The 22,482-nt window shown below is 33.2% G+C and overlaps 2 protein-coding genes across 5 annotated transcripts; one reads left to right on the top strand and one right to left on the bottom strand.

The window, feature by feature from the left end:
* Window positions 1-630: 630 nt before the first annotated feature.
* Window positions 631-15,518, bottom strand: LOC108916884 (leucine-rich repeat-containing protein 15). Of its 4 annotated transcripts, none has more exons than XM_018723197.2 (3): window positions 8,822-8,965; window positions 8,569-8,701; window positions 631-3,723 (listed from the first exon to the last, which is right to left on the bottom strand). In XM_018723197.2, the coding sequence occupies exon 3, from the start codon at window positions 3,717-3,719 to the stop codon at window positions 1,620-1,622; it is 2,100 nt and encodes a 699-aa protein (XP_018578713.1). In that variant the 5' UTR covers window positions 3,720-3,723; window positions 8,569-8,701; window positions 8,822-8,965; the 3' UTR covers window positions 631-1,619. The 4 variants fall into 4 exon arrangements, with proteins under 4 accessions (XP_018578713.1, XP_018578714.1, XP_018578715.1 ...); XM_018723200.2 differs by lacking the exon at window positions 8,569-8,701 and having other exon boundaries at window positions 636-824; window positions 1,614-3,723; window positions 8,822-8,964; XM_018723198.2 differs by lacking the exons at window positions 8,569-8,701; window positions 8,822-8,965 and adding an exon at window positions 15,499-15,518.
* Window positions 15,136-21,197, top strand: LOC108916886 (protein windpipe). Its single transcript, XM_018723202.1, has 2 exons — window positions 15,136-15,461; window positions 18,680-21,197. The coding sequence occupies exon 2, from the start codon at window positions 18,689-18,691 to the stop codon at window positions 20,354-20,356; it is 1,668 nt and encodes a 555-aa protein (XP_018578718.1). The 5' UTR covers window positions 15,136-15,461; window positions 18,680-18,688; the 3' UTR covers window positions 20,357-21,197.
* The last annotated feature ends 1,285 nt before the right edge of the window (window positions 21,198-22,482 follow it).

Genomic DNA, 22,482 nt, shown 5'->3' with positions numbered 1-22,482 from the left:
CATCAGCCTGAAATAATCTCTTCAAATGCGCCCAAGTGGATATATGTATATTGCACACATTAGTAAGATTAATATCATTTTATTTGTTTGATTCATTTTTTTAACAAACCAAAATAGTGGAGCTCTTTGTGCTGATTACATTTTAATATAATGACACTGTCATAAAATTTATTGTTTAAACAGAAGTGCTTTATTGTTGCCTTTATTTTATAAGGGTCATTGTAAGTGTACATTGACTTCAAATTATACATTTTGATAACACTTATGTGGTTTTATTTTTGTTCTGATAAATTGATAATTCAATACCTTTCTTCCTTGTATTAAATCTGTAAACAAAAGAAAATTGAATCTCTTGGAAATCTTATTATATTTAAGATATTTTCTTCTTTTGCATATTTTACTGATATTTTCTGTCTCTTACAGGCAGTCTGTATGAGAACAATACCTTGTTACTACGTATTTACATAACTTATCTTGTTTATTTGAAATAGAAAGACGCAAATATTTGTGCAAAATTTACCTTTATTTAGATGACATACATACTTCTAAAGACAAAAAAATTAAGTATACAGATAGTTTTACTGAAAATTTATTATTTTTTTACTAGAAATAGGTCCCAAAAGTAAAATATTACAAGTGACTATATGTTTTATTACATTTATCTATACAAATATGTAACTAAACGGTTTCCAAAATTTTTGTACATTATTAGATATATATTTTTAAATAAAATGTCCTAAAAAATACATACCTACTACATCCTACAGGTTGACTTTTTGATTTTTTTTTCATTATTTTACATATATTGAATGTATTGACGTATCCTAAAAAAAGATTGGAATACATCATTCTTTATTTGTCCAATTACAGCAACAACAGTATATATAAAACTAGAATTCCTCTTTATTTCTATCACACGGAGAATTTTGAAGTTTCTTTCAAGAACATATCTTATGATCAAACAAGGATCCACTCAAAATAATTTAATACAAAGTATTAATATGTTTTTATCAGCTAAAAATCTAAAAATCGAGGTAAAAGTATATCTCTAATCGTATTTTTGAAATAACTCTAAAGCGATCACATTTTGTCTTTTTGCAAAAGATTCTCATGTTATTTGAATGATTTTTTAAACAGTCGTATAAATTTGTAATGGTTTTAAGATTGATAGATACGGATAAAAAATTGAGATGTTTTGAAATAATAATACGTCAATAGTATACATTAATAATAAAACTGTTTATGGCAAACTGTTAAATAATAAATTTATTAGAATCTACTAATATTAAGTCTAAACTATAAGCGCAATAACGTTAATAATATAAACAATATACTTACTTAAACATCATATTACAAAATAATTTTACACCAACATTTCATAAAAATAAATTTTAGTCAAATCAAATGCTATGAAGCTGCCGCCATAATAACATTAGTTTTCTTACCATAAGAAAACATAATGAAAACATATTTCGAATACCGTACAAGTGTACTGTGTACTGGTGAAAAAATTTGATACCAAATATGGAGTAAAAATAGTTTGTAATAGACCATATTTAACCACAGTTATGACAGACTTATATAAATATTAAGTTAAATCGAAATATGTGTACCTATTTTTAAGGGTTAGAAGAGTGAACTGTAGGGGTTGAAGTAAACTCATAGCGACTTAGTTTAGGAGTTTTGGGCCCAGAAAGGTCTTCGGATAAAGGTCGGTACACGGAGCCGCTGTGCTTCTTCTGACCTGGAGTAGAATGCCACATTGGAATCTTCAACCTTGGAAGATTAGCCTTGTGCATGTTAAAGTTGTTGTTACGTCTCAGTATCGTAAGGGTTACAGTGACTGCCAATGTTAGTACCACCAGAGCTGTCAAAATGAATACAGAAGTTACTGAAAGGATGTAGGAAGCTCTGGCAAGGTTATTGTTCTCATCTTCAACATATCTACTCGCAGCTTCATCATCTTCCTCTTCGTCGTCGTAACCGTAATCGCTATCGTCGTCATCGTCTTCATTTTCGTCGTATTCCAGATTGGAATTGTCGATGTTGTCGATGTCGTTGTCGCGAACATCATTATCCTCAGCTATTTCCCAAGACTCTGTGGTGGTGGTAGTGGAAACTTCTGGGCATTTGTTGTCGTAGAAATCTCTCCAAGAGATGAAGCTGAATCCGTCGAAAGTGTTGGGATTTTCAATATAATGCCCATCTAAGCTAGCATCTAAGTCTTGGGTATTTTCGATTGGACGAATTTGTCTGATATCCATCCAGTTGACGAGTTCACAGAAATCATCTGAGAAATTTAATGGGTTGTTGTTGAGGTCAATAGAAATCAAGTTCGGCATAACTTTGAAATCATCTATAGTTAACGATGTAAGTTTGTTGTCACTTACATACAATTTGTTCAATGAAGGTATGATCTTATTCTTGTTAGACCACAGCATCTCTAGAGATGTGTTTCTTGCATCGATTTCTCTTATAACATTGTTCTTAGCGAACACCTCAGGATTTAGACTAGTCAGGGGGTTCCCTGCAATGTTTAGGCTTTCTAGATTCAAACTCTTAGCAAACGCAAGTGGTGAGATGTAACCGATGTTATTATGTGAAATGTCTAGGATTTTCAGACTTGGCGTTTTCTGGAACATATTGTCTACATTTATGAAATCGTTGTGGGAGAGTTGTAAATCCATTATTCCTGGCATATTTTCGAACACTGAGCTTGACAAAGTTTTCAGGCCACAGTTGTTGCATGAAAACGTGTACGTTATAAACACTTCTCCAGATTTTAAGAAAAAGTTAGGTAAGGATGTGAACTTGTTACCGTCTAATGTAATTTTGTTTAGATCTGGATTTAGATAGAAGATGTCATCATCTAGTTGTTCCAATTGGTTGTTTGCTAAGTTTATAACAACCAAGTCTTCCATATGTGATAATGCCTTACCAGTAAGATTTTTAATTTTGTTGTTGCTTAGGTTCAATTCACTGAGTGTAGAAAGTCTTTGAGTAGACCTCTCATCGAAGCTTTCTAAATTACAATTGCTGAGAGACAAAGTTTCCAAGTTCTCAGATGTGTTTAAATAGAACTGTTTCAGTGGATTATGGTCCAAATATAAACTGTTCAGATCTTGGTTGTTGATGAACAAGTTAGCGGGTAGCTTGAAAATTTCATTGTTAGATAAGTATAGTTCTTCTAAGTCAAAGAGTTCAGCGAAGGTTTCGATACCCACATCCTTAATATAATTCCCAGTCAAATTTAAAAATGTTAGACTCAGCAAGCCATTCAATTTAGGTATTTCCTCTATCTGACAACTGCCAAAGTGAACTTCTTCTAGTTTCTCAGAGAACAAGTTTGGGCTGTCTTCAAAACCGCAGTCTGCAAATTTAAGTCTTTTTATATGATTGAAAGCTTTGTCGTCTATGGATCCAATTTTGGAATTCAAGATAAGCACATCCTCTAACATGGTGAAGCCTTTGAATACAGATTCTTGGATTTGGCTAATAATGACATTTTCAAAGCTAATTACACTAATCGATTGTTTGTTTACAAGACGGAATGTTGTGTCGTTTAAAATCAATGGTCTGTCGCATTCGATGATTTGCAGTCTACCCGGCACATCGCTTGGCTTACATTTGCAGTAATCAATGCAAGATTTTGGTTTTAATGGAAGTAATACGGCTGACGCAACCGCTACAGCTGCTAGTAAAAGGTATAAGCGCCTCATTTATCTGAAAATAGAAAAATATTTTTGACTATCTCTATCTACTTCAGTATAGATGTTGTAAAACAAATTAAAAAATATTGTTTTTTAGGAACAATGATATAATTATTGGTTTATTATACACATAATTTAACGTCTTTTGAAACATTGGAAGATTAAAACGTTTTACTTAAATCTGAGAAAAAAAATCATGACGCACAACAAAATGACCTTTCACTACTTTATCAACGCTTCTCATTATTGAAACTATTCGTGGTAGCCTGTTTTAAAGTGTGATTAAAAATTTCAGAGCATTAGCAGTCGCGACAAGCTTTAATTACTGAGAACTTTTATGATCTTTTAGATTTTTAAAGTAATACTTGTTACAATATCTCTGTCCAAATATATTTTCAGAGATATATACGAGGAAAATTCTTATTAAAATGCTTCAAAATACAGGGTGTTTTAAGTACTTTTAAGAACTGATATTGATAATAATAGACCTTTTTCAATAGCCCCGAGTTCAGTTTTAATTGCATTAACTACACACCTTTTGTATTAAATGATATCACAGCCACACAAAAAAAGGCATGGTTTTTTACCAAACTAGTATATCCCATAGTATTTTGACGCGCTGAATTCGAATCCACTGTCAGAATTGCGTTAACACGTCACATATCTCCCTAACCTCAAAAAATAGGTCAAAAATAGAAAAAATAAAAGAAGTATGAGAAGAAAACAACAAAAAAAATTATTTTTCACATTTCTTAGCATAACTATATGTAATTAGGCTGGCTGAATCCAAATCCACCTTTAGAAATCAAACAGCCCGCCACATTTTTTTCTAACCTCAAAAAAAAAAATCGGCCAGAAATCGAGGTTTGCAAGAAATAAAGAGAATCATGAAAAATTTGGTACGTAGGGGTTTTTAGGTTCGCTAATCACGAATTTGAATTCAGAATTGCAAAATTCAACATGGCGGATGCAATATGGCGGACCAGGATCCAATATGGTTGATTTTGTGGATGAATAGATGCATCTTTGAAGCTAAGAAGAACCAGTAAGATAAAAAGTGGACATGTCGTTGTTACCAAATTGTCAAAATTACATATATATTATTATTGTCACCAACCTTACTAAATAGCAGTGTATTAAACGGACTTGACGATATGGCTTCCAACATTCGGACGCAATTGAATTTGATTCGTAACAATTAATTTTGACTCTTATGTAAGCATTATAACGGAATGCGCATGCGTCTGACTGTTGGACTGCTCTAGGAACAAAGTGCTTCTAGTGTCTATCGTGGTGAAAAATGTAGGAAAAAACACAATACATTATATAAACACACAAAATTTTGTTAATTAAGGCAAAATTGTGAAAAAGGTCAATTCTAAAAGATATCGACAACAACTTCTAATTAATCGAGGAATTTTAGAATTTTGGAAGGATATATATAATTTGTTTTTGACGTTTGGAACTGGTTAACTTTTTGCATTCTTTGAATCTCAAACAAATTGTAAAAAATCCACACGGACAAACTTTGTTATATTTAATTAAATTTTTAATACGCTAATAACACAAATTCAAGGATAAAAATCATTAGTTCCTTAGTAATTAATTATCAAAACCGAAAAAGGTCATTTTTGCTCTGAACGACGATAACAGCTTAAAATAAATATGATAAATCAAACTAAGGAGCTGACAGATGGGATTGCCAAAAAAAAGTATTGAAGCCCGTGACCTTTTGAAAGGGAAGCAAAAATTAAAAAAAAATCCGCTGGATTTCTTATGATTTCTTAAAGGTGATAAACGATAACAAAAGACTTTCAGATTTTGAAACTAGGAACTTCAAGCTTCAATATGTCTTTTCTTGAGTGCTCTAAGATCAATTTTCGTCATGTCACAGCTTTTTTTGAGTCATATAAAAATTTAGGATTTTTTATCCTTTCATTTTTGTGACTATATTTGTGATGTGAACTATCCATAATCTTTGGAATAAATTTTAATACAAATAATCTCTACCAATCTCTTGACAGCAAAATCGTTCGTCTCACTTGAAATTCCCTCCTGACTACGACCCTGCTTTGGACTTTGATGTCTATGAACGTAATGCACACTTGTTAATTTTTTTTGTATACATTTTCTAAACTTCATACCTTTCGAACAGTTTGCATTTATGTACTTTCTGACGACTATTAATACACAAAACTTCTGTATTTGATGCCAGCTCTACGATTCATGTAGCCACATTAATTATAACTATTATTGCAAAATGTCGGACAATTTTAATTATTTCCAAGGCTAACTGAGTAACACTTTTTTTGGACGCAAAATTAATTTCTAGGTGTTTATTAATAATTGAAAGCTATAGAATCCAATACTATTATAGTTTTAATATCTACCTAATTTGATATCCTCACCTTTTCTACGGACACCTCAATGTTATAAAACACACACTATTTTTTACTTATCTCCACCTGTCCTGGTAACCACGTAGTGATAAATTCAAGAGTAGTTAGATATGGATTCGTTTTCAGAATTATCACAAGCCTTTATTCTTATTGGCTTTGTTAATAAAATGAACATCCCACTTTCAATACTTCACCTCCCACCCCTCTTTTTGCAATCGTGGTTTTAGAAATTATTTCTCCGTCAAAATATTTTTCGCCAGTCCTTTATCGATAGTTTAATTACAATAATTTAAGGGTAAGTACGCAAATCGAAAAAATGGTCGTTGTGGGCAGATCTAATAAATTTGCTAAAAAATGTAGATTTATTAAAAGTCATTGTTCTCAAGTGGATCATATTAGTGGACTGTGCACACGAAACAACTGCTTTAATGAGAACAAAGAGAATTATTGACCCCATGGGATGTTACCAAAGTTTTAATGAAACTACCAGGCGTTTTTAGTTTTATGAATATTTCATGTTTCGATAATTACTGAACATTTTTCGAATACCTTGTATAATTATGTAATGGATTAGACGCTAATAGAGTACGAGAATTTTACTGCTTCGTGATTGAACTCAGAATGGTGAGGATGTAGGAAAATATTTGATGGTCATTGACCAATGACAAAAAAGGGAAAGTTTAAATCAGAATGCAGATATTTTGTCCATATACAAGGTTGGCGAAATTTACACATCATGTATTTGAATTCCAATAAGCGACAAAAGATAACTATGGGAAATTATTTATTTTGATGTTTCCCAATAACAAGTATTGGAAACACATCCTGTATATATATTCATCAGTATAAATAAAACAAGGATTCGGAGTAAATTGCGTGCGCTTTACTTGGAACGAAAATACTGCTTTACGGAGCAGTACAGTTTCTAGCAGTAATTGTTTAAAATGTATTTAAGACGCTTTGGATACTTAAGCTGCAAAAATTTGTATTACAATGGCTGGGATGTACAATGGGTTTAGCCAGACAGTCTATATTATTTAAAACGTATGACAAGATAGCGAGGAATTAGGAGAATTTTATTTTATTAACATAACAGCACAGCAGAATACTAAAAATGTATTCTTATTATTAAATATATGTTTTAAAATATTACTCTAAGCTAGCACTTAATTTTTACGGCAAAATTAGTTACGATAAACTAAACAATAGTCATTATTTTTAACAATTTCGTTTTAATTAGGACTTTGACTTCGCAGTATTTAATTCTGAACATTCTCGCGCTAACAAAATACACAGAAACGCTCATAGGTCTCTCTTTAGGTTTGCTGTTACTGTAATAATAATAACACATTAGAAAGATAATAGAAGTCTTGCAGGTACCGTTAAGTTAAGATTAGCTATATATGATAAACAATATTTCATGGTCTTTTAAATCATCAGTACCAACAAAAAGATAAATCCCTCAGAGCTGTCACTTAGTAAATTAATGTATCTTGAAGGAGATATCAGTGGCGTAGAAAAATTAATTTACGTTTTAACAAATTTTGTATTTTGAGGAAAGGAAACAGATTCAAGACAGTTTAACAAGAAATACTTAGCAGTAGCTAATTAAATGGCTCTGTAAACACCGATACAAGATCTGAAACTGAATTTATTGGGCCGCTTTCGCAATATCACCGGATGATGTGATTAAAAAATCCCGTCTTTCGAATTTTTACTGTTTACCGAGACGCCAGAAAAATCTGTTCGAATTTTATCAAAGTACGTGACAATCTGATAAAAGTGCTTTGTTTAGTTTAAAAATCGTGTTTCACAAGTACGTTTTCTAGAGAAATATGTTATTAAGTGATCTTGTTTGCATAGATCGATCCACCACTTGAGGATGACTTATAAACATGTTTTTGCCCTTTCGAGAGGCGAATAATGGAAAATAGTGTGAAGCAATAATTTTTGGGGCTTATATTCGTGAATAGCAAAGCGCTTTGTTGCATTACTCGGCACTTGCTAATTTAGTTATTGATTTATATTTATGTAGATTATCATTATCAGCAATTAACATCTCTGAGCGTCACATATGAATAGAAATGACACCGGTCTTTGTCGTCTGAAGTCTCATCAACTCGAGTGAACGTGATTTTACTGTATCATAATTTTCATGGCTCTGTCAGGCATACTTGTGATCTTATTAGATTTTTTATTGTCTTAACCGTAGACAATGAATGATTTTTCGCTTGAAAGGTTCCATTATCCATGAACAATCGTTTTATTTTGGCACTGGCTGCAAAAACCTTCGACATGTTTAATTACGGGCACATACTTATTAAAATGAATTTCTTTTACGAATATTAATCGAGCTATTAATAATATTTCGTGAAAAGCAGGAACCGAATTAGGAAGGAACTTATTAAGTGGAAGCAATTCGGCTGAAGTACTCTCATACTGATAAATCTGGTACTTACGAGTGTTGCTGTATACAGATAATTCCTAAGTTAGGGTGAGTTGCTGGGACCAGGACAAACGTCAGAAATTATAAATGTAAACAAATTGGAACGTAACTTTGTTAATGGTCTCTGGGAACAGTACCACTACGAGCTGGAATTACAACCTTGACTGCAACTTGTTGCGCACCTTACTCAGACTAATAAATCCATCAAAATTTGTTGATTTAATCAACAAGCTATTAATTGTTTTCAACTGCACTTAACGACTTACCAAGGTTAAAGCTTCCTTTACAAAATATTCCCTGGAAAATTCACAGTGTAACTTCTTGTATTCACTTCATTAAAATATAATGGTCACAAAATATACCTGTGCTCACTCAGGTAAGTCCCCCCTCTCTTGCCATGCACTGCTTATCGCATTACTCGCTAGAGGGAACAGTATCTTTGTAAAGCCAAGTCCACATATAGTTAATTAGTTGACCTTTTTTATACAGTTTAAGTGAAGTCACGTTGATACGGAACGCCCATTGCCCATTGGTTGGTATCCCGACACGACAATCTCACTTTGTGTGCAGCTGGCTTAATATTATTAATAGTTTTGTTTTATTTACAACAGGTCTGGACTACTATCACGACTTGGAATATTTCTCGAACATATGCTTCAAACCAAGTATTTATTAAAAGGATTAACTTAGTTTTTAATAATTACGCGATAAACATCTACAAGAATCATTTAGTTAAATGTAAAATTCAAGGTTGATAATCTGATACAACGGGTTTTCCTGCGATAATACAAAAAATTTACGGTCTCACCTATTTTCCCTGAAAAAGATTACGGAAAGTTCAAAGATTTGAAATAATATTGCAAATAGGTACACCGGAAATTTGTTTTATCGCCCGTTATAGGTATCTTCTATATATTTTTTACATATTAAATTTGTAAATATAGGATTCCCCTTAAGTCATCAATGGAGAATACACTAAAAAAGTGACAGGAATATCCACCTCACAAAACAAATAAAAAACTAAGTAAAGTAACTTTTTTTTAACTCTATATTTTAGAAAGTATTGAAAGTATTTGAATTGCGATTTTTTGTATATTTATTTTTGTATTAATTTTCTTGGTGTCATATTTTTTTAAAAAGGTGACGCGTACCATAACATTTACAACCAATATTGAGATCAAACATTACAATCTATTGATCGGATCTAGTCAAGCTTCCAGTTTTCTGAATTAGGAACAATACCGTGGTTATCTCAATCGATGATAGTCAAACAATATATCTTCATTTATAAAAAAGTAACTTTTATCTTATCGTCACCGTTTAATCCCGTATGAATTTATATTTACGCGCCATCTATCAAGAGATATATGCACGACACGTAGCGTGAGAATATACAGTAATCTATATACATATTACTTAAATTTGATTCAATCTTTGATTTCAAACGTAATCCTCCATTTTTAACTAGTCTGTTAATTTTGTAATAGTTATTTATCTTACGTAGTCAAGGAGGCGTAGATAAACAATTGTTGTTGTTTGACACTGACAAAAACTTTGATGGGGATAATTATACCAATAAGAAAACCACCGAATGATATATCGTATATCCTAAAGAGCTTTTTTTAAGTAGTGATAAAATTAAATACAACGATTACATTGGTACCATGAGGTGTATTGTGGGTGGTATATTCTACAGGTAAAAAGTCCACAGAGGTACCACCTACAGTTGTTGATCCTCCCAATAGATGGCGCTTGGCATGTTTAAATCAAAGTAATTTGATTTGGTACTAGATCTTTTTACATATATATCTTAAATTTTTACTAGTAATTTCAATACTAGTTAAATCATGCCAAGGAGTTGGTTACGCATGAGCGAATTCCTTGCCTTACTTAATTAGTACAGACTTAATTATTTTATACACAATTAGTATATGATTATTAGTTTTTACAAAGGAATTTCGCGGAAAAAATATATATCGGTATACGTGTATGAATATTTTTAGATTTGTAAATCAAGAAGGCTGAGAAGTAAAGTGTCACGGAAATCTGTAAAAATTGCATGTTTTCAAGTTGTTTAATTGCATGTAGCCGCCTTATTATTAAATATATTTCGATCCGGTTTTTTTGTTACAAAATTTAGTCTCTTCTAGGAAACAGTCAGTAAACAATTTTAAGAACCACGAAAATCACGAAACGACGCAGAAGAGGTATTACACCATTTTGCAGAGTCACGTTATCCTAGAAAAAAATGAACTGCAAAGTGTTCAAAGCTTGTGTTGATCTGTGTAAACTCTAATGTGTTTAATTCCTTAAATTGTCTTCAGTGAAAACAATGTTTCTAAAATCGATATACATATAAATAAAAAAGCGATAAAGGTAAAACTGTGCGTTATCGAGATTCAGCTTGGGGCAAAGGCATTTTAAAATCTCTGAAAAATGTACTATTACGCCTTTTTTCTTTTTATGGGAAGTTGTACGCATGAATCCGCCATTTGCGCAACCGCTAAGGAATGGCCGTAATTGAATGCTGGTCATGTACAGAAAATTATATTCCTTATACAGCTTTTGCAATCTTGTTGGTACTGTAGTCGACAAGTCCTTTGAGAATAATATATTTTATGCAATGTTTGATGTTTGTACAGGGATAAGTTATCTCTTCTTGAATAATGACAAAGTTCATTTGATTTAATTATATAAAATTATGTATACTTAGATATATTTTTACAACGGCAAACAGAAATTTATAAAAAGTAATATACTGGAAAAATACTTGTTTTAGGTAAACACGATTAATCGAAACGTTAAATTGTCTTTTCGAAGTAGTTATACTGGCTCAGAACTAATGAGAGCTAGTAACCCCGTAGAGACAGTTTTTTGTATAGTCTTTCCGATCTCAATTGAAGAACCAAGAGCTTGGCAGTATGTACCAGGTTCGGTCGCTGACACAGCAACTCGGCATTGAAATATTTGAAAAACTTGTTGCCATATTTATTTAAACATACCTATATACATGTATCGTCGTCCAGTTGAAGAATGAGCGCGCGGACAAACGCGGCACAAACACAGCCGCACTAGGCCACCTGGCCATAAATTCAGTTGCCAAATGGCCTAGCAGTGCAGTGCAGCAATGCGGAATTTGGTGTGATTTTAATTTGTTATAGGCACTTTCTATTAATCATTCATATTACAATTCCGAAAGGGAGAAATAAGAGGGATATTTTATTTACTAATATTATTACAAAATGGCATTTTGGAGACCTTTTGAAACGGAAAAACTTTTTTACTACGCGTTTTTATATATGTTCAACTGAAAGACTATAAGTATTAATTTGAAAATCAGTTTAAAGACTTTCAAGATTAAAATGCACACATGAACAGAATAAGTAGATTGTCGTATACAGGGTACAGTTTTTTAGAGGTACATGCTCTCCTGAAGTAATTAGTTTTTTTTTAAACGGACCTTAACTATTGTTTACGCCGATATGGCTAGAACCTACTTTTTGTCAGGACAAAAACATGTTGTTGCAAGAAGACGATATCATATGGAGTACAAGTACTGAATAAGGAAATGTTTGTAAGATCGGTTCAACATTTAAGAGATTATGGAAGCTTTGAACTCTAATGTTGTATGGGAGCAAACTCAGATCTTGGTACTAATACTCGAAGATTAGCCACAAGATTTTAAGTATGTCATATGCTGTAAATATCATTACTTATTTAATTTATCATTATTTATTTATTACTGTTTGAGTTTTCTGTTAGGCGCTGTTTTATAGGTTATTTTATTTAAAAGGATCACATTTTCGTTTATGCGGGATGATAGTCCTTCAGGCGGACACCCATTAAATAAAAAGTAACGCGCTAGAGATCAGTACTTCACAACAGATGGTCTGTTAATAAAATTTGCTTTTTAATAACCTCCTAAAAGATTTGTCAACAATGCCTACCACAGTTCCCACGTGCGCATGCGTTGCCACTAACGCGCACCGTCGTTTGAAGTTAGACTAGCTTGTCCAGCGGCCGGGTATAAAAGCTACTACAAAAAAGTTTAAAAAGAATGTTATTATTTTTGTTGTAATTTTATTAAAGCGAAACACAGGTAACAGAATATTTTTGTTTTCGTGCAATAAACTAAAACATAATATAAATTTACTTTAATTTACTTCTATGAACTGAAGTACCTATTACAGCGATGCAGTTGTTAAATCGTTAATAGTTTTTCCTCGACATTCCTTTTTTACATTAATTTTGTGTGCTATAATTTAAACTTTTACGGGAATTTGAATGCTTTCTAGTGTAACTTAAACATTTTGAGCTTTTAATTATTTTTTTCTACTTTTATTGCAAAAATAAGTACTGGTTTGTACTAATCTTAACGGTTTCTAGATGCGAAAATCTAGAAATAACCATCTCCGAAGAGGACTTTGGATTCTGTTTACGGTAAGTGTTCCTATTATAAAATTGCAATCGAAAACAACACACAAATGACGTAGGTAAAATTCAATAAACCACTGTTTCTATATACTATTTGTCACAAACTAATAATTTATGACATTGTCTTAATTATTTAAAGCTAACAGACCTTTTTAGTAGTGACGTCACATATGCCAAATAATAGGCAACCCCATAGTGCACATTACCATGAAGAATTTCTCCATTTTACTAGATCGATTTTCGAATGGACATGTGCCAAAAAAAATGTCTTCTTTGTCATGACCTTAAATATCGTGATACTGGCAATATTAGAAATATTTAAGAAGCTTCAAACCCCAAGTGACAAACTTACATATTTAGATTTACAGAACAATATTGTCTTTTATGGTAATTAATAGTTTAAAATTATATCAATGTTGTTGAGCACGCGCATTAAAGACAATTTTATGTAAGCGAAGTAGCCTCGCAACAGGATATAATTCTAGAAAAGTTTGGTTATGGTTAAGAGTACGTCTATAATAAAGAACTTGAGAAAAGAAACACTCTATAAACACACTGACATGGCACAAGACCAAGAAAAATAATAAAAACTAGAAAATGCCAAGATTAAACAAAAGAAGAGAAAATATGACAGCGATGACATATCAACAAGATGTCACCTGCGTATGAGGCTATTCTTTCCAAGCATGCGCATTAGGAATAACTAGGCTAATGTTACATTTTTACATTATTTAAATTTAGGAATATGATTTATATCGTTTTTTTAGTTTTAAGCACATTAGTATATTATGTATTTTATTAAACACGTGTGGTTGTTCTTTGAATTGAGTTTGAAGTTGTTCATTTTTATAGCATCTATGTAAATAGTACACAAGTATCCGATTCGGTCTGTACAATTTCAACCATGACAATTTGTTGTGGGTTGCCTAAATATGTGACGTCACACTGAAAGAATCTATTGTGGCGGTAACATTTTAATTAAAAATGGTATAGTCCTTCCGATATCAATTGAAGAACCAAGAGATTGACAGTATGTACCAGGTTCGGTCGCTGACGCAGCAACTCGGCATTGAAATATTTGAAAAACTTCCCATAATTATTTAGCCATACTCATATACAGGTCTGGTCGAACTAAACGTGGAGGTGGTAGAAATTTATACGCCCAGTTGAAGAATGTGAGCGCGGGCAAACGAAATACAAACACAGCTGCATTGGCCACTGGGCAATAAATTTCAGCTGTTGACAAGTGGTTGACAAATTGCCCAGCAGTGCAGTGTAGCAATGTGGAATTTGGTATGATTCAGGTAATTTTAATTTATTATAGGCACCTCCTATTAAATTTTATTGCCAGACGTTTTTTTACATGTTCAACTGACTTCGGAAAGACTATATCTATTGAATTATTTTATTTTAAAGGTGCTAAGTCAAATAAATAAATTCAAAAAAGTTTGTATAACTTAAAAAGTATATATTAAAAAATATTATTGCAAATTACATTTTACATGTTTAATAATTAAAAAATCGCAGTAGGGCCAAGGGGTGTAGAATGCTACAATAACTTAATTTTATTATTTAATTGCTATTACGATTTAACGAAAATTAACAGCTGCAATTTTGAGGAAATTATTATTTAGACAGAAAGATTTTTGATTTTCGTTCAACGATTATTATCAAAATTTTTCAAAAACACATTTTGTGAATATGCGCAGACACGTCGAAAATGTGAGGTTATGACAGGTTTATCCCTTGTGTGATATGATTCTTGTAAGGATTTTTAGTTTTGAGGATTTACAGGGCCCTTAAAAAAATAAATGTAGTACATGATTAAATCTTAGAAACATATATCAAAGGAGTGACCTATATTTAGTATTATTAGAGAAATGTAAATAATCAAAATCTGATGCGTTTGCCACAAAATTTATTTAGTGTCGCAACAATCAAAAACATCCACAAAAGCGAATAAGAAACTATATTCAATTTTAGGGACACGAGGTAGTGTAAGCTGCAGCAGAATTATGTGCAATTACAAACGGGCCTTCGAGACATTTTTTTAATAAAAAACATAGAGCCCTAGGATGAGCCTCCCACCCTAGATCTCCCATCGCGCTATATATCACTGACTAGCGCATTTCGCCGTCTACTTTCATATGAGAAGAGAGCTGCTTAGCTTTATCTTCACTCGGTACTTAGGTAGCGCTCCAAGTTCAACCGCGCGCGACTCGGCTCAGTCACTTTTCAAACCCTACGCGCTCCCTGACAGTAACCCGATAGTGCGAAACTAAATGACGGCGTCCGAGGATTAGGAAAGGTAACATGTTCTTGTTTTGGTGCTCCGAGGTGCTCTAATCGGTGCAAAAGTGACAATACTTGTGAGTGCACAGTGCACATTTACGGTGTGTTGTGGACCGTGTTGATATTAGACGCAGTGGCCGAGGTGCATAACAATACCATTTCCACGTTTTTCAAACACTGGTAAGTGAAATAAAAAAAAAAAAATCGCCGTACTTACCTTTAATTTCGACACGAGCACTATTTTATCTTAAAATACGTACTGATATCTGTTTTTCTTGAATAAATATTTATTCGGATGACACTGTCGGCGAATTATCTGTGTGCGTTGCTCCAAAGCAATTTATTGTTGTAAGAATTTTGCGTCATTTGGAACATCATCTTTGACTTTAACCCTTTGTACCGCACTATGTGGACGAAATAGTTGTGTTTGTTGTATTTTATCTTATCACTGGTCCGTATTTGTTTAAAAATTGTCACACGCCGACATGCAATTGGTTTTGTTTTGTAAAGTTAACTGTAGATTTTATTCGACGTTCACTTTCCTCGGCAGGATAAGAATAGTTTTCTCAGTTGTCCAATTAAAATGGGACGTTTTTTCGTCTGGTACATATGTAACAGACAATTTCATGGTCATGGTTTAGAAAAGTCATCTTGCGGTATGCCGTTACCTGACTACCTACATATTACTCCGATCCTTTTTTTTTTACAGTGAATCATACGAGGTTCTGCGGCCAATAATGCCAGTTTAGAAAGTGCCACTCCACCGATTTGGTAACAATGGTAATTTATTACCATGTAGACAATGACATATTTAAATTATTTCATAAAACTGTTTGGATTATACATTCTTAGATGTCATTTTCCTGTTTAAACGATATCATACGTCTTTATACAAAAAATCCAACACTTCTTCAACCGATTTTTGTGGACCCTTTTTTATATTCCTGGGAACAATTTTGAGTACTATATTTGAAATATTAGATTCACGGAACTGGAAGATAATCCATTTTTTCTGTACATCAAATACATTTCATATCAGGTTCAAAGGATTTATCAGTTTCTTATCTAAGTAATTTTTCCTGTACAAATAAACGATAAACTTACACCACCAAAAGAGTTGCCCATTCTGTGCAAGATGTAGAGAAATGTCGCAATGTTTAAACAGTACACCTTTCACATTTTTTTTTTATTGTTGAAACAATTCTTGCACGTAGCAATATGTAATGAATTGTTTCCAGGAATCCTTAGTTGTCTGTCAACATAAAACATTTTAAAATTAATACATACAGGATGTTTGTAATAAGTACGAAATATTCTAGGGGGTGGTTGCCGAAGTTATTTTGTGAAAAAAAGTTCATATAAACGTAGGTTGAAATATGCGTTTCCGAGATACAGAGTGTTTAAATTATAATTTTTTATTTATATTAATTAATTATTTCAGAGTTTTCGTCACTCGAAATTTGAAAAACGCTTTGGAGGGATAAATGTGCATTTTTTGAGGTTATTCGAATATTTCCACTTGCACCAGTGGCGTTCGTGCGAGAATGCCACCTTATTTAATAAAAAAAATGGTACGCCACTGACTTTTTCCCGTTTTGATATTTTAGAATTCCGCCATCAATTTTGAATGAAATTGGTCTCTTCAATTTTTCTCGTAGGATGCACCGTTTTTGAAGAAAAAAATAAAACATTTTATTGCAAGTTGCTATATTTCTAAACAAAATACAACCGTCAAATTTCAAGTCTCAAAAAACTGAAATAATTAAAAAATTAAACGCTTTGTATCTCGGAAACGAAGCATATTTCGACCCACGTTTATATGAGCTTTTTTTCATAAAATAACTTCGACAACCACCCCCTAAAATATTTCCCACTTATTTACAAACGCCCTGTATATAAAAAATACCCAACAATAGTTTTTACTGAAATATTTCCGCTTTCTGTTGCTACGTGACGGTCTAAACTTCAGTCTAGACCCATTTATTGGATTTCAGAGATAGTTCTTGCTGATAAAAGTGAAAGTATCCCTATTCGAATCGAGTGAAATGGTTAAAATAATCAAGGTTTTTATCCGAAATGTCAAACTAGGTAATTGTACTCGAATTCGACCTAAAATATTTAGTAAGTGCCTTGCATTATTTAAAACAATGGGATCATTTCCTGTATTTTACGATGGCTATCTTATTATGTGGCTTTCTTGTGACCAACAATAAAAACAGGTAACTCTTGTCTGCCGACGAATTTCTTAATGCGGTCAGTGCCTATCTTATTTGTGCTAGACTGTCGCCTGGGCAATTGCAAAGGTAGATAACGAAATTGATTTATTGTTAGTTCGTTCTAGTGTGTGATTTCTGGAACTTGAAGGAGTCTCCTTATGTGATTCAAAGTAATTAATAGTTTTTCACTATATGTAATATATACCATATACCTACTATTAAATACACTGGTTGACAATGAAAATGCACTTAAATTGTGGACTGAAGTAAATGCGGTGTAATTGTTGAACAGCAATTTAAAAAATATGTAGGTGTATACCTACAAATAAATAAAATGCCAGCTGACTCACACATCTCAGTTCGAGCTTGACCGATTTACAGTTACAATTTTTTCAAACTATAATTTGTGGCTTCTATTAACAATAATTACCAGTAATTCAAATGTAATGATTCATTATTATGGAAGCCATATTTTTGCAACATACTTGCCAATTAAAAAAAATAAATATTATTTATTTTGTGCGTTCTTCCTACAAACGTCAAAATATCAAGTTGTCGTCATCCCTAATTTCGAGGATGATGTTCCCATTTCAAATTTTTGTATTAAGTTAAAATTTTCGAAATTCACAATGTTTGACCCTATCTATCTGCGCTTTACTATCAGTGTCGGCTGCGTAATTGCAAAGATAACGAAATATTAAGTGGATTAAAATTATTTTTGTCGCGAGTCTCGAAGGCGAATTGCGCAATGCCCTGTTCGAATCGCATCCTTGTGCATTCATTAAGATGCGTGGAATTGTTGCGGATGTCCAGCATTAGACCCTTGACAATTGTTTCCAATCGTATCAGCAGTTACCTACAATCATAATCAACGAAGAGAACGTGCGATAATCAATACCTTATTAAAAAATTGCTCTTCGCACGGAAAAAATGCAGGAAACCAATTATTTACTTAAAACCTCTGGCGAAAACAAACAAATTTGTTCGTCACAAACACTTAAGCTAACACGCAATCAAAATTTGCGACGAAATATCACGAAACCACGGCAAAGAATTTCGCTTGGGGGTAAATTTATTCGATTGAAAAAACGCTGGGTGATAATCGCTTCTTGGCCACCCATAGCCACTTGATTAGTGCTTTTAGGAATGCCGCTGCCTTCATATTTATTGTTTTTGTTGCAGGTAGACGAAATGTGGAACCAAATATTCCTCTTGTATGCCGCCCTGGGGGCAGCGTTCAGCGCCACTTTGTTCCACTGCCAAGAGCGTTCCAACTGTCAGCTCCCCGGTAACCACGTAGAAGCCACCACATTCGAATTTCTCAGCAAATTCTCCCAGAAACAGTTTCGTACCATAGTGAGTCTATCGATGTCTAATGCATCAGTGAATAAAGTCGATCCCAAGTTAAAATATCTGAAGAACTTAAAATACTTGGATCTGTCTTATAATAACGTACAAATTCTATCCATTCCTCCACTGATCAACTTGAAGACGCTGAAGTTGAACGGGAACAGTCTAAAGTATATAAACATGACAGCGCTTCCGCAAAATATAGAAACCCTAGACATTTCCCACAACCTTCTTGTTCAAATTCCCAAAGACTGGAGATCGTTAAGGTCACTTAAGACGTTGCATTTGTATAAAAATCCCGTTGACTGTGATTGCAACAATGTTTTAAATTACGATCGATTAGTAAAAAGCGGCATTGTAGTACCTGAAGCTGTAACGTGCCATTCTCCAAAGAAGTACATCGGAAAAGACATAAGTGCTGTTAATTGCTCATTAGACGATATAATGCTGTACGACGAACCCGATCTAGGTTCGGGCGACCTTTTGGAGGAAGACATAAACGAAGATGGAATGCACGTTCCGTTGGTTCAAGAAAAGGAGGATGAAGATTTACAAGAAAACAATACGTTTATAGACGACCAACTTCCACAGGAAGAACTGATACCAGCCGAGGCTACCGAAGAAACATTGGGAGAAACGCTAGATGAAGGAAGTGGCGACGAGGGTAGTGGTTTTTATGTTAACTTCCATAAAGACACACTAGGGTGTATTGAAGATTGTAGCACTCCTGGACCAATCGGTACTAACGATGAGGAACACGCTTCGCCTTTACCGAGTCCCATAGACCAAGCCAAGATACTGTTCGACGATATTAATATTTTCAAAGAACCTACTACAACTGGAAGCACCACAACCCCAACTACAACAACACCAACTCCCGTAATCGAACCAAGAATTGTCAAGACAGCTGCTCCAACTGTTAAAGCATCTCCGAAGAACGATGATGTTGAGGTTATAGCACACGCTACCAAAACAGGAGAATTGGAAAGAGCTTCAGTAGCGCCTGAAAATTCTACCGCCGTATACGCTATCATCGGAGTCGGGCTCTTCTTAGCCGTTGTGTTTATGATATGCTTCATCAAAAAGCGACGAGCGAAGAATAGACGTGAATTGCCTAACTCTATAGGACAAGAAATGATTCCATTAAGTAAACCAATTAATGAAAAACCACTGCTGAACTCGTCAAACGCGCCTGAACATGTCCCATTGATTAATGGACAAAATGGCAAACCGAAAGACGATACTCCAATTCTCAAGACATTCACTCCACTGACTCACCCTGAAACGGTGCAGGAAGAAGAAGAGGAACCGGAGCAAGAGAACAACCAACGAGAGTTGCCGAATGATGTGGAGTTGCGTCAAAAGTTCACATCGGAATTGCTAACGCCTCCAAGAGAAAGGGTCACCATAAAGGAAACGGAAATTCCAGATTCAATTCCGAAAACGCCTTTACTAGTTCACCGTCAAAGAAATAGTGATGGTGAAATAGTCACCACGCTGGTTCCTTAATGAGACTAGTGATGTGAATACCTCAGTATTTATTATCTATCGATACTTTGTGATAAAAATTAACTTATTGCGGTCGTTCCTATAATAAGTTAGACTAGATAAGAGTCAGTTTCTTATGAAAAGAAAAGTGTAATTTTTTGACTGTTACAGACTATATTATGTATGTATACTTATTTTATGTGTTTATTTATAATTGTTGCCAAAGTAATGTTATTAAATATTTAATAAACTGATTTAATGTTGTTGATATTGCAAAATGAACTAGACACAATTTATTTCTGTAATGGCATAAGTTTATTTGAAATGCAAGTGAATCAACTAAAGATAAATGGCCTTGGGTTTTAGTTGAGTCACTTGGTATAACGGGATCAATTTTTGTTACCCAAGATCTCTGGAGGTTCGCTATATTAGTGTATTATATTTTTGTATCGCTTTCGCTGTGTTCAGTTAAATTTTAAAGTGCCGTTAGCCCATTAGACTAAAATAAAATTGGTTCAGCAGTAAAAAGTTAAAAAGTTACACAAAAACGGCTGTGAAAACTTGTTCAGGCTTGGTAAAGGAGATTGGTCATCTCGCATTGATTGATTCGTGTTCCAGAACCATTGCTGATTACGATTTTGCAATACTCAATTATTTTTTACATTTTTCAGTTGGATGTATATTTCACCCTGGTAGACGAATACTATTTGCAACGGTCGAAATGTTTGTATGTTAAAATTTAATTAAGCAATTTGTGTGAACAGGGTAGAAATTTTTTTTTATTAAATGTTATAAATAATCAGTTATTTATCAGTTTTGTTTTCTATTTGTAAATTTTTAGATGAATAAAAAGTTAAAGATATGACCTTATCTTATTTTAATCTAACCCACCGTAATGTCGTAAATTTGAAACTAATAAAATTTTATAATACCCAAATATTTCAAAAATTGATTAGTTTGACACATAGCATACACAAAAACAACTGATGCTATTTTAACTAAAATACCATCGCGATCTATTATCTTTTAATACCTTACTTTAGTACTCTTTAATATGTTGTCTATGTTAAACTATTATCAAAACAGAATTGACGTGTAATGACTTTCATTTACGTTTGATCGATAATTTGGCAACAAATTCGCACCTACTCACGATAAAATATTCAAAACAATCGTAAAATCCAAGAAACGTAATACGTAAACGTTATTTTGTGTTAATAAAACTTTACAGTTTACTAGAAGCAATTATTTACATACACTTTGGTAATGAAGTATTCGTTGAGCGTCAGAAAAAAAATATGAGTAAAAAAAAATTTACAAACAAAACAGGCGAAATTCAGAGCCTACACTAATGATCAGACCACACCCAAATATCATCCTTTAGAACATAAAAAGTGTCTTTCATAAAATATCTGTGAGTGAAGTTTGCCATTTCCTTATTTGATCTAAACCGCAAAAAATACTGAAGTCGGAGCTACCTGGGATTATTCGAAGAATTAGGTCGGCTCATTGATATAACTAGTCATCCCGCTTTTTTTGTCAAGACAGATGTGGTCTGCACTTCCTTTAAAAACGTTGTATGTCTTATGGCACACCTTGTTTATTTGTAATTAAATAGGCTACGTGTTTCCGATTCAATCCATCTAGTAACAACAGTCCTCTTGCAAATTTTTCTCGTTATATCCGTCGAGACTTCACAATTTATCCGGTCAGACGAAATAGTACAGAGTGGCTCATTTAAAACATGGAGACACGTCAAAACTAAATCATGCACACAAATTTGACCGGGTTTCAAATAGGCTCCTTCGCATATGCAAAAATTTATTTCAATTACTTGGAAAGAAAACTATGGGGTATGTAAATACCTAATTAATATAACGAAAAGAATATTTTTACATAATTGTGCATATCGGAAATTTCTCTGTACCAAACTGTGGCCTTGGGTCGTGTCTTATAAGAAATATTAGAAATTCTAATTGAAAACACTCGAGCTGGATGTAGACGCGTTGATCTATCATTTAAGATTAAACATCTAGTAAATGCTGTAGCTATAATATTTATGTAAACACACCGACTAATCACTCATAATTCGAGAAATAGGAGATTAAGTTAAAGCAATATTAAAGTAATTACCGAGCAAATTGTTA

The sequence above is a fragment of the Anoplophora glabripennis genome, unplaced genomic scaffold (genome assembly GCF_000390285.2).
Source record: "Anoplophora glabripennis isolate ALB-LARVAE unplaced genomic scaffold, Agla_2.0 scaffold2, whole genome shotgun sequence".
In the NCBI taxonomy this organism is placed as follows: Eukaryota; Metazoa; Arthropoda; class Insecta; order Coleoptera; family Cerambycidae; genus Anoplophora; species Anoplophora glabripennis.
This window is presented reverse-complemented; position numbering and strand designations above follow the sequence as displayed.

Coding starts and splice junctions, on each gene's coding strand:
- LOC108916884 (XM_018723198.2), bottom strand. CDS start 3,719: ATGAGGCGCTTATACCTTTTACTAGCAGCTGTAGCGGTTGCGTCAGCC.
- LOC108916886 (XM_018723202.1), top strand. CDS start 18,689: ATGTGGAACCAAATATTCCTCTTGTATGCCGCCCTGGGGGCAGCGTTC.